Below are 16,684 nucleotides of genomic sequence, written 5' to 3' on the forward strand. Positions count from 1 at the left end.
AGAAGACGTCCAGCGGTGGCGACGACGGAATCATCGCTCACCACGATGGCGAACGTCGTGCCGACGCCACTCATCTAGCAGTGGAGAGAGAGAGCGCACGAGCAGCACGACCCGGGCGTCACCGAGCGTCGTGCCGACTCGTCATCCAGCAGTGGCGGAGCTGCGCACTATCCGACGACGAAATCATCGCGCGCCACGACGGCGAGCGTTGTGCCGACGCCACTCATCTAGCAGTGGAGAGAGAGAGTGCACGAGCAGAGACACGCCCGAGCGAGGGAGCAGGACCGGCTCGCTGCGGCCACGCCCAAGCGAGAGGAAACCTTTCTGGCCGCTGGTTGTATCCCCTCCCCCACCCCACAAGGTCCGACACAGCGCCCTTCCTCTACTTAAAATATTAATTTTACAAGGGGACAACGCACACACAGGACACACACGAATAAGACTTTCAAAAAGTTATCTTTGTGTTTCAAAAAGGGTTGCCATTTCAAGGTGGTGCGTTCAATATCAACTGATCATGCAAAGCAGTTGCTGCCGTCGAGTTACATGAATAAGAAGTGTTTTAGTCATTCATTTTTGTTAATTGCATAATCTTGCCGATGAATCTATTGATGTATGCTTTCGCCTTTGCATATTAGTGTCATATGTTTGTTTAGAATTAAAATTGCTTAACACAAGTGGGTGGGTGTTTCTTTCCAAGTCCATGCAAAACTCTTATTTATAAGAACTGTATCCTGCGTTGAGATATGAATTTGGAGACCTAACATAATATAAACACACTAAGATAATCAATAAATGTTTAATCAAAGATAATCGTTTTATCCTGATTGATACAACTCTGGATAACGAAGCTAAGTATAATTATCATAACTGCACACATTAACATAATTACAAGCATTCGCATACATTAATACGATCATCTCAGTGATTATCATAATTTATGCAGATAATTTTAAACATTAGCATAATGTATGCAAATTAGGCATTTTTAATATTTTCATTTTCTTAATCAAAATTTCATAATCCGTCATATACAACAGCCCCCCCCCCCATGTGTGCAGATACATCTCACTATATTGTATGTAGGGTGTGTAGGCACATATGCCTACAAAAGTTATAGAAATATACATATATTTGGGAGGGGTTGTCCACTTTCTAAAACTTTTTGATTCAGGCCTTCTGAAAGGCTCTTATAATTTAGTTGACGGACATAAGGACAAATGCAACAGCATACTTTTATCATGTATTATTGTTATTTTAATTAACTTTATTTCAATCTTTAATTGCGTGGAATGCTTTGATGTTTTCTGCCTGCCGAGTCGTTCTTGAGTAAGATCCTCGTAGCACATGGGTTTTACTGAGTGAGAAATAAACGTCTGAAAAAGTAGAGTGGACGGCTAAATGCGCACGATAAAATTGTGCAAACGTTTTGCATGATCTAGGATAGCTACATATGGCTTCAGAGTGCCTTCATTCAACAATTAATTGATCATGGCTGGCTGATGATGATGATAATGTTGACTTAACTAGTCTTTTTAGCTCAATGGGCTCCACTCGGGAAATACACTTCTGATCCTTCTCATACAGATCTATCCTACCTCCGATTAGTGCGGATGGCTACGTATGGTGAGAAAGGAGTTCAGCATACATACATACAGTAGAAACCCACACACCCACATATATTGAACATTTTCGAACTGATTTTTGTGTTTAAGTTTGTTGTCCTTCCACCACACCTCCAATTAGTACAGTTGGCGACATGCGGTGCAAAAGGAGTTCCACACGGCAAAACCTATGCCGCTATATAGCTAGGCTCACTGGCGGTGAGGCTATGGGTTCTCTCGGAGAGCATCGTTATCTTTATGAACCCAGATCAAGCGTTTCACCTTAATGGCCGCGTTAGTGGCCTCCTCGTCCCAGCAGTACTCTGGAGATAATATTTTACTCGGCTTGTTGTCGATAAAATAGCGGTTCAGGTGACTTTCGTCGTGCCAGATGGCTTCAATCTCAGCACTGCGATCTTTAGTGATTGCCTGGAAAATGTTGTGCGTGACGTTCTTCATATGTGACCTGCGGCCACCGAACACGGCCGCGTGGTAGTAGAAGTCTCCTTCTCCGTTCGCAACGTAGGCCATAGACTCTGGCCGGCGCTCATAGGTGAACATCGCTGGGTCCAAATTGAAGAACCACGAGTGGAGGACGACCACGGTGCTGCCCAGAACTTCGGGACCCCAGCGGTTTGTGAACAGCAGATCCACGTCGAAACAGAAAACATACTCCTCCTTCACGGTCGTCTCAACAAGCCCATTGATGATCTTGAAGCGATCCATGCAGATGTCCTGCCAGCGTGGGCGCTTTTCCACCTGAAAAGAAAATTACACATGCCGCCAGAGTCATTGTCCTCTGCTTTCAGTTTGGTCAACAAACTCAGTGATGGTGCGACTAAAATGTTTTGTTCATTTTCTTTCAGTCAACAATTACTCTTTGAGTGAAATAAGTTCATCAAACGTGAAATCACTATCGCTAGCATCCGTCCCTCCAGAAAAAAAAAACATATTTTCTCCCCTAGCCCATCATCATCATTATCCTGATACTGCCTAACCTCACCCCCTAGCGAGAACAAGGCATACCCCAACTCCTATCACTACGCCTACCCCAAATCCTATCACTACCTCAACTTATATCACTACCTCAACTTATATCACTTGCCCAACCCCTATCATTAATCCCAAGCCCTATCACTACTGCAACGCCTATCACTACCCCAACCCCTATCACTACCTCAACCTTTATCACTACCCAAACCCCTAACATTACGCCAACCCCTAGCACTAACCCACCCCTCATTAAGCTTTGCAGCCTGTTTTCCTGTCACTATAACTACACGACGACTCTGAGTAACCCCACTCTTTACTATCTCAACCATTATCATATTAAATACAATTGTATAATTGTTGTAAAGCGCCTTGAACCCGGGCACTATATATATAACACATCTATATAATATACAACTGTACCTATCAAAGAACCAAGTACGATAATAACAACAATAATAAACTCGGTATTAAAAAGTCAATTTCAAATTAGTAGACTCAAAGCGCTGCTGCTGTCCTATCACATGAATGTCATGCACGTCGAATTGACGAATTGAGGATCTACGCATGACATCTGTCTTGCCAGTTAAAATTATAATTGTTATTGTAGCAGACACTCCCCTCATCAACACACCAAGACAGGTCAGGGTTCCAGTCCATTTATTTCCCCTCCATAACGTACAGCTCCCTCCCTCATCCACAGCCCCCTCCTTCATCCACAGCTTTCTCCTCCATCCACAGCTTCCTCCTTCATTCACAGCCCCATATTTAATTCACACTTCCTTATTTTATTCATGGCTCCCTCTTCTATTCACAGCTCCCTGCATCATACAAAGCTCCCTCCTTTATGTACAGCTCCCTCCTCCTTCTACAGTGTCCTCCTTCATTCACAGCTCCCTCGTTCATCCACAGTTCTTTCCTTCATCCACAGCCTCCTCCTTCATCCACAGCAATATCCTCCCGTCCCTTCTCCAATGCCCCCTTTATCTCCACGGTCCACTCTTCTATTTCCTGCCCGCTCCCCTCATCCCTGTCACCTCATTCCCAGACACAAATCACATATCGTCATACTAAATTCAACTTTTTTAAATCTTACCAAGTAAAGTCCACTGAGCTTTATAGTTATTTTTCAGAAGTGACCTGGCTATCACAAATGTTAACCCAATGAAGTGGCTTATCATCACGTGGAAATTTATTTCAGCCAACTACTATAAACGCACAATTCTAAATATGGAGAAAAAATGCCAGAGGACCCGGCAAAAAATCCTGGTGACCATGGGGAGAACATAACAAACTCGATTACAAAAGGGTTAGAGATGGGATTGAACCGACGACTTCCTGTATACAAGGTGAGGTAGTTAAAATCTCGCCACCTCCAGGATTTGTAGACCTAAATCGATTATTCATTTTCTTTGGTTCTTTCGGTAAAGTCACGTAGATAGTAAAATAAAAATTAAATGAATAAAAATAATAAACAAAAAACACTAATGTAGGCTGTAGCCTGGTTCTTAATCTGAGTGAGTGTTCTGGCAGTCTAAAATGTAGACTGTAGCAATAGTTATTAAGCTGGGCGAATGTACTGACAGTCTATAATGTAGACTGTAGCCTGGTTCTTAACCTGAGTGAGCGTACTGGCAGTCTATAATGTAGACCTATTCTTGGTTCTTTTGGTAAATTTTTATTCTTTTTTTTTGCTTGATAGTAGGGTTTTCACATATGTCCACGAGTAGCAGGTCAGAACGTTACAACAAGAAACGATACAAAACATGATAGGAGTACAAAATGTAGGAAAGGTAAGCAAATCACAAAAAAATAAAATAAATACAAATCAACAATTTTAAATTGACCAGGTAAAGCCTGTTGTATGTATGCCCCTTTTTCCAAAAACTTATATTAAGAACAATTGTGTTAAATTAAATAATGAAAACAACCCACTACTCATCACATTCCACGCCGGGCATCTGGTAAACGTGGAATGCCATCAAAAACAGCAAACGTCAGGACCTCCCCGCCACCTTTGTCTTCCAACGGTTCGGCACAAACATGCCAGCCATCAAATCAGGAGAGGGGTCTGGCTTCGGGATGACCCACGCAGGGGGAGCAAGGGAGTTAGAGGGTCGCGAAAAGGGTTTATGACCTGACATTCCTGGGACGTCTGTTTTTCTGTTGTTGTTTCTATTGCAAGAGATGCGCAGAGGGGAGGGGTTCACGTTTTTGGGTTTTAAGCACAAATGCACATCACGCAGGGCAGTCTGGTTAGAGTCCTGCTCAGTCTTGTGACTCGGCTTGCGACGCAGTGTTGCGAGGGAGGCTCGCAAGGGAGCCAGGGCGGAGGCTTGCCGAACCATCAACACCAACCATGGGTGCCGTGCCTCGAGGGGAGATGGGAAGAGGAGGGGTCGTTACGGGCTGAGTTCGGCATGGACCGACAGAGTATCGCTAAAAGTTTGATTCTACATTGTGCGCGAAGCTGGCGGTGGCACGCCAAGGGAGAGTGCACGGAGATATTACAAGAGCAGTGGAAAAAGCCTGGACCAGCGCAGCCCTGAAGGAAAGGCGGGAGAGGCACCACCGGGTACCCGCGTGATGAGCTGCGAGCGCTATTGGGCACCGCCGAAGGCGAGCATCGTGCCGACTCAACAATCAACCTGCATCTTCTTGGTTCTTTCGGTAAAGTCACGTAGAAGGGAAGTAATAAAATAATAAAAATAAAACGTAATAAAATAATTCTCACGACGTTTCGGCCACAACGCAAGCAGCCGTCCTCAGGTGAAGACCAGGTCTGTCGGGGAGACAGCGTCTTAATGAAACACCACTACGCTTGGAGCGTATATTAAAGCTGGGTTGGAAGGGGGGAAGGGCGCCTTGACAAAATAATTTGCATATCAAGAGCAATTTAGCATATTTATGGGAAATGCAGGTATGTGATTAGTACTAATTGTGAAATGCGTAGGAGGTGGGCGGGGGGTTTCAAAGTCATATTATGCCCGTGCATTATGCAAGATTAGCAGCATCAAAGGGAGGGGATAGGGGTAGCATTAATAAAGGGAAGGAATGTTAATAGTGTGTAGCTTCAGTAACTGAACAACCACGTAAAAAACTAAAGTATAAACTACATAGTATCATCAGAATACTAAATATACTCTCCAATAAGCTGAGCTACTAACAGTAAGTAATACATTACAATTCTATGTCGCAAAAAAGTAGAATATGCTTCCAGCTAAACTTTTCCCTTACATCACACGGGTCTACCCCGTACTATATGCTGCCATAGACAAACCCAACATTAAATTATATACTGTATTACTATACACCACCTTAGATGGCTTAGAATAATACATAGTGTAATATTACACTATGTATTATTCTATCCACCCTACTGTATATCACACTGCTGTATATTCACTATACAATTACGATACTATATATTGCCTTATACATTGTATTAAACATTACAATTTTATACTATGTATTATTATACAATCTGCTATACACTATACCATTGACTGTCGAGTGAAAGATACTAAGAGGAAGCAACGAAATATGTCAATGGAAGAGTGGGTGGTAGGAGACTTGCAGCGGAGCAAAGAATCCATTCCCTGCAGAGAATACAAGATATATAGTCATGCCAGTGAGTGGACTGCGGTCTGAAAGTCACCGTGAACGTGAACACAATCACTCATCTAGCAGTGGAGAGAGCGAGCAAAAAAGCAGACACGCTTGAGCGAGGGAGCAGGGCGGGAAACTCCCGGCTCTAAAAAAATGATTAATTTTACAAGGAAACAACGCGCACACAACACGCACACGAATAAGACTTTCAAAAAGTTATCTTTGTGTTTCGAAAAGGGTTGCAATTTCAAGTTGGTACGTTCAATATCAACTGATCGTGCAAAGCAGTTGCTGCTGTCGAGTTACATGAATAAGAAATGTTTTAGTCATTTATTTTCGTTAATTGTATAATCTTGCCGATGAATCTATTGACGTATACTTTTGCCTTTGCATTTTAGAGTGTCATATGTTTGTTTAGAATTAAAATTGCTTAACACAAGTGGGTGGGTGTTTCTTTCCAAGTCCAAGCAAAACTCTTATTTATAAGAACTGTATCCTGCGTTGAGATATGAATTTGGAGACCTAACATAACATAAACACACTAAGATAATCAATAAAGGTTTAATCAAAGATAATCGTTTTATCCTGATTGATACAACTCTGGATAACGAAGCTAAGCCTAATTATCATAACTGCATACATTAACATAATTGCAAGCATTCGCATAAATTGATACGATTATCTCCGTGATTGTCATAATGTATGTATATAATTACATACATTAGCATAATTTCCGCGAATTACGCATTTTTTATTTTATTATTATTCATTTGTATTATTTTTAACAAAATTTCATAACCCAGCATATACAACAAGCCCACTGAGCTATGAGCTTTTTTTCACAAGCAATCTGGCACGCTAAATATAGCTTAACGAATTTGCTTATCAAGTGTACATGTGTAGTGACAGAGAATGAGTCACTGTAGCGCGTGCCGCTGGGCGATTGGTTGACAATAGAATTAGGGGTAACAGCCGTCCTACCAGTTGCACGGGTGGGTAAGGCACGGAGCCCTCTGGGGGATCCAGAGGGGTGTGGGGCTGAGGGCGGAGCCTGGCCATGCTGTTCAGGATAAGGCGAGCTCCAACTCACAGTCGGGGCTGCTACGATCTGCAGTGGAACTCGTCGTGCCGTCGTCGTTGTGATCATCTACACTCAGCAGCCGTGGTCTTCATCTTTGTTTTGAGCAGGTACGGGTGGTGTAGGAGAGAGTCCATTCCTCATCTTGTGCGCCTGCGTACCTGCCTGCGTACCTGCCTGCGTACCTGCCTGCGTACCTGCCTGCGTACCTGCCTGCGTACCTGCCTGCGTACCTGCCTGCGTACCTGCCTGCGTACCTGCCTGCGTACCCTGGCTATTGGGCCAGTGGTTGCCTCTCGAAATCGCAGGTGGACATGGAGAACTGCCGTGCTGTCCAGGCGAGCCAAGAAGACCAGGCCATGTCGACAGCTGACGAGGTGGGAACCGCCACGACTCGACCATCTGGAGGACGTGGGTCCGTGAAGGAGGGCGATGTGGCGCAGGCGTCAACCTCGACTGGGAGGTGGCGGGCTACAGAGGACGCCTGGAGGCAGCGACCAAGGAGAGCAGAGGTGCCGGCGCGGAGGGAGGTGACCTCCGTCAGTTTGGGCCAGAATACTGTGGAAGCTGAGGACTCAACTGGCCAGCGGGCACAAGGCGACCAGAACAAGATTACTAAGGTAGATGCAGAATCTGGGGGCAGAGCAGCATCAGAAATGTGTGGGGCGTTGGTGCGGTGGACCGGGGGTAAGCTTCACACCGGTCCATGCTACGCGACACAACGGCATTCGGGTGGCCTTTAAGGAAGACGTACCAGATGAAGTAACGATGGACCACTAGACTTTTTGCGCGGACAGTGGTTGGGAGGATGCTGCAAGTCGAGCCTATTGACCTGTTTTGTTTAATAGCTTTGCCAGACGGCAGGGGCGCAACAGAATAAGGATGACGAGGGATCTTTCGTGAGGACAGCAAAAAGGAAGCGGAGGACACCGAGTACTTCACCGGGATCTGCCCCCTGGGAAGGTCCTCGACCGTCAGACTCGTCAACTGACTTGGTTACGACTGAATAAGAAATAACAACCAAGACGAGCCAAGAGAGGGGGTTTGCCCCGAAACCCATGAGTGCTGAATGTCTCCTGGACTTGGTAGACATGAACTGTTATTCATTGCTGGAGGACGTCTCTGAGCCGGACTAGACACCCCTGGTCATTGAGCTCTCCATGGCTGCATAGCATCAGCCAATGTGAGGGGAATTTAGGGTGTGGTTAAGCGTAGAGCAACGGTGCATTATCTGCAAACTTTAAGGAAAAACATTTATTTCCTGCAGGAATGCCACCTGCCGTACTCCCTCGGCCGGGCGAAGCTGTTTGAGCCCTGGGACGGGCACTGTTTTTGGTCACGGGAGCAACTCTAATAAGTGCACTGGGGTAGCCATCCTCCTAGGATGTAGAAGGGTCGAGGTATAGGAAGCCCAGGAAGTGGTCCCTGGCCATCTCCAATTTGTCGACGTCACATACGACGGAGCTGCAGTATGCCTTATTGACGTATGCAGAGAGAGTGAAACTATGGGGCCAATATAGCTGCCCTGCTGGTTACGCATAAGCATGTCGTATTGGGGGGTGATTTCAACTGCCCGCTCAGCCTGTCAGATGTGCTGTCTACTTTTGGTGGCCAGAAGATAGACCCCTCTTCTAGGAAAGTCAGTGCCTTGTTTAAGGATATTCATTTAACTGACACCTTTAGGTTGCTGCACCCAGCACGCCCAGGCTTCACTTGGGCCAGTAGTTCAGGTTCTCTACTTTCAAGAATAGAGGAGTATGTGGAGAATGAACCATTCTCATTTTCGGATCACAAACTGATTACGGCAAGGTTACAAATTCCAGGTGGATTACAGATAGGGAAAGGGATCTGGAAGATGAACGTGAGTGTCTTAGCAGACGAGAAGGTGACGAGGGCTTTCATCAAATGCTATGAGGAATAGAGAGGCCTACGGTGCTGCTTTAGCACTATGGCAGAATGGTGGGAAATGGTCAAAAGCCAGACAAAGGAATTTTTTCAGGTACACAGCGAAATAATGAGCGTCAGAAATGAGTTAAGGGGCCTGAATTATCAGCTAGAGAAGGTGTATCGGCTGCTGAAACTAGGTTTCCAGTGATGGACGAAGTAAGACATCTAAAGGATAAAATCTCCTTGTCGCTTGAGAGACGGGTAGCACAGCTCGTTTTTAGGGCACAGGTTAGGGCAGTAGAGGAGGGGGAAAAGTGCACGCGCTTCTTTTAAAAAAAGTGTAGGAAGCCGGAAAGCATAATCCATGAGCTAATCAGCCCTAATTTGGGCAGACTGACGCAGACAGAAGGCATCGTTGAGGCGGCGCGAGACTACTATACGGACCTGTATGGTCATATGACATCGGAGGCAGAAGCCCGGGATTTCCTTCTTCGAGAAATTAAACAGAAGGTCAGGGCTCCTGATGAGATGAATAAACAAATTTAAATGGAGGAACTGGATGAGGCGGTGAGAGGTCTACGTTTGCACAAGACACCAGGGAATGACGGAATACCGGCTGATGTTTTTTGCCAAATTCTGGGACACCATCAAGCATGACTTATAATTGAACAGGGAAATTTTGGCAGGGGGTCCAGTACCAAAGTCCACGAGGGAAGAGGTAATATCCTTTATATATAAGGGGAAGGGGCCCGCAGCGACCTTGGGAGCTGGCACCCAATCACCCTGCTAAATACGCACTATAAGATTTTAGCCAAATCCATCGCAACACGACTAGGAAAAGTGGTAGAAGAACTAATACATGCAGACCAGACATGTGCGGTCTCAGGTAGGAATATTTCAGACAATTTTATTTTACAAAGAGAGGTCCTAGAGACCACGGTGGATGGGGGAGGGTTACTTGGGCTCATTAATTTAGACCAGGAAAAGACTTTCGACCGCATATCGCATGATTATTTGTTTTCGGTTTTCGCATGCATGGGGATAGGAGAGCGTTTAGGTGGGTGGGTGGGTGAAAAAGCTAGATAGTAATCTTTCTAGCAGGCTTTTGATAAACGGGGTCCTTTCTGAAGCAGTCCCAGTTAGATCGGGCGTGAGACAGTTGTGCCCCATGTCACCAGTCCTATTCGTCATGTGCATGGAACCGTTTGCCCAGGCGGTCAGAGCCAATCAGAAAATTCGAGGGGTGCACACCCCGGGGTGTAGAGAACAAAGATAGCAATGTAAAAGGATAATGTTGCGGTGTTCTGCAGGGATGTTTCCTCGGTTTGGGAGGGACTGGAACTTGTAAGACATTTTTTTTTAATTTGGCCTAGGGATCCAGGATTAATCTGGATAAGAGCGAAATTGTGATTTTTGGAGACCCTAGGCTGTTTGAAGGTCGGCCAACACAACTGAGAGTGAAGGTAAAAGGGATTCATATCCTGGGGGTCACCTTCTACCAACAGGAATCTGCAAAAAATAACTGGAATACAAAAATAAAGGCAGTGAAGGGCAGGCTGGCCAGGTGGATGACCAGCAACCTCCCCATGGAAGGAAGGATATTGGTGTTGAAGGTAGAAATGCTTCCTAAGCTCAACTACCTGGTGCACATCTTCCCGCCAGTTGCGAAAATGGTGCATTGTATGGAGACATTGTTTTTCGAGTTCATTTGGGGAGGCGGGGTGGACTGGGTGAAGAGGAAGACGATGTACAAACACCCTGCAAACGGTGTCGCGCGTACCCTGACTACGATTTTTTTTGTAATACGTTCCGCTTTTTTTTCCAGATGGGTCCCAGGCAAAGGCTCCATATTTTTTACAGTATAGGCTGGCATGGCTCCTTCGTAGATTAGGGATGGCTCCATTGCCTTGCGGAAAGCCCCTCGCCTGGACACAAGGGTGCCTATGTGCCGCGGTAAACAAGTACATCGCAGAAGATGCGCCGACCCTGGTAAGAGAGTCGTGTCACCCACGGAGTGTCCTTGTTGAGATTGGCAAAAGGGAAACCTGCGCAGAGGTACCAGGCACACGGAGTGCCCTACACCATCAAATATGGGAGAACGTTGCGTCTGAGGCCTTAACAAAGACGCAAAGGGACATATTTTTGTTTGGTCGGCCTGGGACAGGTTGCCATGGAGGGCGTTTATACATTCCCGCAATATGACCCACACCCCTAAATGCACAACGGGCTGTAATTCGGACGAGTACACTAGTCATCTTTTTGTGCGATGCCCCTTTGCACTGGAGTTGTGGGAGCTATGCCAGCCTTTGCTAGCCCGTTTTTATCCGGTCAAGGTCACAATTCCAGATCTTATTTGGGGAGTTTTTTGGCGGAAAGCAGGAAGGGCTTTCGCCCAGACATGGGCCGTTGTGGGGGCTATAAAAGAAGCCTTGTGGAAGACGAGTTGTTCTGATGCTCTAACGTACCTACATCACGCCTACCGAGGTTTACCACCTAACCTGTAGGCTGATCGGCCGGGTGGTGGAGGTAGACAAGGCAAAAAAAAGTGTAGTGACTGTGAATGTCAATGTGGTGCCGGGCTTACGAAGCCACAGCGGATAATGTTGTCATTATGTGCAGCCCGGTTACTGGGCATAGAGTAATCCAGAGAGAGACGACCAATTAAGATGCATATTAGTGATTGGTTGGCTGAAAATGCAGACACGGTGTAGGTGCCCCAGAGTCTGCAGATTGAGGAAAAAGAAGCGGAAACCATGTGCGAGGGGTGATGAGAGGACGCCAGCTTAATGAGTGCGTTTAATGAGTAGCAATATAAATATGGCAACGTGTGAGGCAGGGAGTTGAGTTGGTTGGAGTGAAGAGAAGAGTGAACACAAGAGAAGTCCCGGGCCCTACTCTCCGCACCTCGTCCTCTCCAGCGGTGATGGCTGATCCACCATTGGAGGTAAGGGCGAGGTTGGAGAGGCGAGGGTAGACAGGCTAGCAATAGAGAGGCTAGCGGAATTCTAAGTGTGAGTGCGCGAAGACTAGCAGTAGAGAGGCTAGCATAGTATATAGTGGAAGGCTAGCAGTAGATACGCTAACAGAGTATATAGCGAGAGGCTAGCAGTGGAGAAGCTAGCAGAGTGTATAGCGAAAGGCTTGAGGTGGAGAAGCTAGCAGAGTATATAGTGAGAGGCTCGCAGTGGAGAAGCTAGTAGTGTATAGTAATACGCTAGCAGTGGAAAGGCTAGCAGAATGGACGGTGGGAAGCTACCAGAGTGTGTAGTGATATGCTAGCAGTGGAGAGGCTAGCAGAATGAGAGAGTGGAGCGAGCAGAACGTTCCATACAGGCTATCAGTGGAGAGGCTAGCAGAGTGAGAGAGAGCGGGCTAGCAGAGTGAGAGAGAAAACAGGCTAGGAGAGAGAGAGCAGGTTAGCAGTGGAGAGGCTAGGAGAGTGAGAGAGAGCAGGCTAGCAGTGGAGAGGCTGGAAGAGAGATAGAGCGAAGCAAGTGGGAGAGTTGCGACGAAGTTACATGGTGTTGAACGTGAGGAGTCCTGTTCGTATAAAAGTGACACAGAAGAAATACAATTTGTCCGTGTAAAATAACGCCACTACATTTGGTGTCGAAGTGGTAAAGAACTACGCAGCCATGTCAAAGAAAGCGGCTAAAAGAAAACTTACCCGTCGACTCTTCCGATGATGAGAATGCCGAGGAGGTTGTTCCCACCACGGCTCCCGAAAATGTTGCTCAGCCAGCGGAACCAGAGGACCGGCTGCCCTCGGCATAAGTGGGTGAGCGCGAGAAAACTCCGGCCAGCACAACGAGACGGAGTTGGTGGGACGTTGCTGCACACTTGGAGACCACGCTGGCAGCAGTTACATACATGTTCAACATGTTGATGGCGGCGGGCTGAACGATGTCTACGGGGATGGCGACGGAATCGACGGTCTTCACGTCCCTTCAACAACGCCGATCTTGTCCGAGAAGTTTCAGTTTAATTTATTAGGTGCAACTGCAACAAAACAAAAACATGAACAAGAAACATCTTAAAGTGACTACGTGCAACAAAAAAATCCTGGAAAAACAGCAAAGTCTTCCATGACCGAGGGTGACTAGACGGCATTTCATCGACGCTTTGAAATGAGTGTATTGCTCTATCGACTGGTCGGAGCACGAGGCATTGTGGGCCCTGCCAACGGCCCTCGACGATAACTTGCTGGCCATTTTCTACTCCATCACCCAGACCGATCGATCATCACTCGCCGAAGCCTGCGCTGCGATGGCAGCTATTTTCGAACCACCGTCGACCATCTGAAGGAAGTTCCAGCTTAGAAAGCGGGGGGTCATGGAGTCACCCTTGGTGTTCCGCAGTGCTCTATTAGCCCTCAGACGGGCAGCCTATTTCTCCTTGAATCAGGCAGCTCTCGACTCGCTCGCCCTGGAGTGGCGCATCTGGACCGCAGGGAAGAGCCAAGCTGCAATGGCGTGCACGACAGAGAAAGGGGACTCAACGGCCACCGACAGCAGCACTGGATATGCAGCACTGGTCTTTAAGTTCACGACGTGCAGAGATGCGAGGAGGTCAGTCGCCGGTTGGGTGGCCACCATGGCGCGGACCGCCAAGAGGATACGCCTCACGTGGGTGCTACAACTGCGGGCGGATGGGCCACATCGTCAGGAACTGCCGGCTGCATGTTGGCGGTATGCCTGGAGCTCCTGCGACCTACGACGTCAATGTATCTTCACTCCGAGAACCACAGGAGAGTCGCGACACATCATGAACATGGCCACTCCATCCCCATCACTCATCCTTACCGCGTTGCCCTGCCCTGTAAATGCTCATCACGACGGGTTGTATGACGATGGTAAATGGTGTTCGTTGGCTTATCGGGCGTTCGGTGCCATGCCGGGTTCGTTGGACATTATGGCGCTTATTCAGGGGGTAGAGGTCTGAGTGGTAATCGACATGGGTGCTTCGGCTACCCTCGTTTCACTGTCGACTCTTCGAACGTTGCCAGCCTCACCCCAACCACTAGAGCAGGTGGACGGGCAATGAAGGTAGTCTCGGGATTGTGGGTCGCATGATTGCTATGATACAAATAGGGGATGTACGCATGGATGGCCCTGTGTTGGTTTCCATTACTTTGGCCGTGCCATGCTTTTTAGGCGTGGATTTTTTGCGCAGGATGCCCCTTAACATTCGGCTGGATAGGGGCTGTATTGAGATGCCATTGGGACAGCATCTGAATTTTTTGAAAACATCTATAAAGTATACCGCGATCGATGCTGTTATGCAGGCTATGGTTTGCCGCACGGTACGTGTTCCACCAGCCACGCAGATGTTTGTGCCACGACGTCTGCGTAAACACTTGCCCTTGGCGAACCCGGCGGAAGGGGTCTTGTTGACCCCCTCTAATACGGTGTCGCGGACACCCTCCTTGGTGGAGGCATTGACTGTGGTGTCGGCAAATAGCGACCCTTTCATTCAAGTCGTTAATGCGGGCATACGCCGATTGTTATTCAGGAAGGCACTGTATTGGCACAGGCGATGGCAGCCGCGGGTACAGAACAGAGGGCATGCATGTCAGGGGAGTTGTGGGCCGAATTGAGGCATTGATATGGATTGGTGATACTGAAAGGACGGGCCCAGTTGGTTTCAATTTCATTGGCAGTGCCTTGTTTATTGGATGGATTTTTTAAGAGGATGCCCCTCCGGATTTTACTTGACCAGGGTTGTGTGGAGTTACCGTCGGGGCTAAGGTTGAGGTTTTTGGAGTCCTCTACTGGATGGTGTATGGCTAATGCTGTGGTTCGGGCCCTTGTGCGTGAAACTGTTAGGGTCCCCCTGGTGCACAGATGCTCACTTTGATAGGGGCTCAAACGATAGTGAGGGGGTATCAGGAGCCCTTCCTGCAAGTATTGAATGCTGGGCTAGATACCGTGGTCATACAGGCGGGTACGGTGTTGGCCCATGCGACGGCTGCGTGTTGTGAAGAAAAGGATGATGTAACCACTCGGGTCGTGACCACAGTTGAACGGGAAGTGGTGTTGTATGACTCGTGGAAGGATCCGTTGTGCATGGGTAATCCGGATTTGTCGTGGTAGCAGAGGGGCGAGTTGCGGGCATTGCTTTGGGAATTCTCTGATGTATTTAGTAAGGGTAAATTTGATGTTGGCCGCACGTCCCTGATGCATTACCAGATTGATACGGGTGGCGCCGCTCCCATTTGTCAAAACTCATTTCGGTTAAGTCCAAAAGAAAAGGACTTCGTTCGTCAGGCGGTCGACGAGTTGGTGGCCACCAATATAATATGCAGTCCGTGAGGTGCTCCCATTGTCCTGGTTAAAAAAATGGGAGTTTGCGGTTCTGTGTGGACTTTTGGAAATTAATTAAAGTCTCTGTGGCGGACGCGTATCCTCTCTCACGGATGGACGATTCGTTGGATGCCTTGTCGGGGGCGCGGTTTTTCTCCACCCTGGATCTATTGTCAGGGTTTTGGCAGTTGCCCCTGGAAGAAAGTTCAAAATCCAAAACAGCGTTCCAGACACCACAAGGGCTGTTTCAATTTAACGTGCTTCTGATTGGGCTTCACTCAGCTCCGGCCACTTTCCAGCGACTTATGGAGTTGGTACTGTCGGGGCTCCAATGGGAGTCATGTCTGAACTATTTGGATGACGAGATTGTCTTTGGTCGCATGTTCCAGGAACATTTGCAGCGGTGGCGTGTGATATTTGTTAAAATGCGGGCAGCTCATTTTAAATTCAAGCCGCAGAAATGTTACCTCTTGCAAAAATCCGTTCAAATCCTGGGACAAATTTTTAGCGAGTCTGGGATCGCCACAGACCCTGACAAGACTGCGTGCATACGTGCCCCCCCCCCCCACATCGGTGGGTGAGGTCCGCAGTTTTATGGGGTTTGTGTCGTATTACTGCCGCTTCGTGCCCTGGTTTGCGACGATCACTAAGCTGCTCCAGAGGTTGTCGGTGGGGAAAGGAGGAGGAAGGCTGCATTTGTTGCACTGTGCGACGGCATCGTTAACACGCACCCCCTTTGATACCCTGATTTCTCCTTGCAGTTTACGTTGGAAATGGACGCTAGTGATACTGGGATCGGCGCCTTGTTGTCACAGGTGGAGAACGGGGTGGAGAGCGTGGTCGCGTCTGGGTGCTGTCCCCCGCAGAGCAGCGCTATTGTGTTTATGCGCTGCGAGTTGTTGGCTATTATGCACTTTGTACAACAGTACCACCCATACCTCTACGGTAGGCAGTTTATGGTATGCACAGATCATGCGGCTTTGCAATCAGCCGTCCGCAACAACTCTCGGGATGGTTGGAAATCTTGTAAGATTATTCATTCGAAGTCACCCATGGGAAAGGGTTGTGCCGCTGCAACCCGGACGCTCTGTCACGGTTATGGTCGAATAACAAGTACACAGGTTTGATGGGTGCCAGCCGTTGTAAGCAGGTAGATGAGGGGGAGTCAGGTGCCGTCGTAGCATCGGTGGATGCTCCGCCACCTGTACCAGGCGTGG

At 47.7% G+C, this 16,684-nt stretch overlaps 1 protein-coding gene across 1 annotated transcript in view; it reads right to left on the reverse strand.

Annotated features, from left to right (window-relative positions):
* Positions 1-260: 260 nt before the first annotated feature.
* LOC133348677 (N-acetyllactosaminide alpha-1,3-galactosyltransferase-like) overlaps positions 261-16,684 on the reverse strand; it is a 47,726-nt gene continuing 31,302 nt past the window's right edge. The window contains exon 5 of the mRNA XM_061561618.1: positions 261-2,360. Coding sequence (XP_061417602.1) covers positions 1,827-2,360 — 534 coding nt within the window. The 3' untranslated portion in view covers positions 261-1,826. The remainder of the gene's footprint in view (positions 2,361-16,684) is intronic.

The sequence above is a fragment of the Lethenteron reissneri genome, chromosome 27 (genome assembly GCF_015708825.2).
Source record: "Lethenteron reissneri isolate LAM-NWPU_2019-01 chromosome 27, ASM1570882v1, whole genome shotgun sequence".
NCBI classification, from domain to species: domain Eukaryota; kingdom Metazoa; phylum Chordata; class Hyperoartia; order Petromyzontiformes; family Petromyzontidae; genus Lethenteron; species Lethenteron reissneri.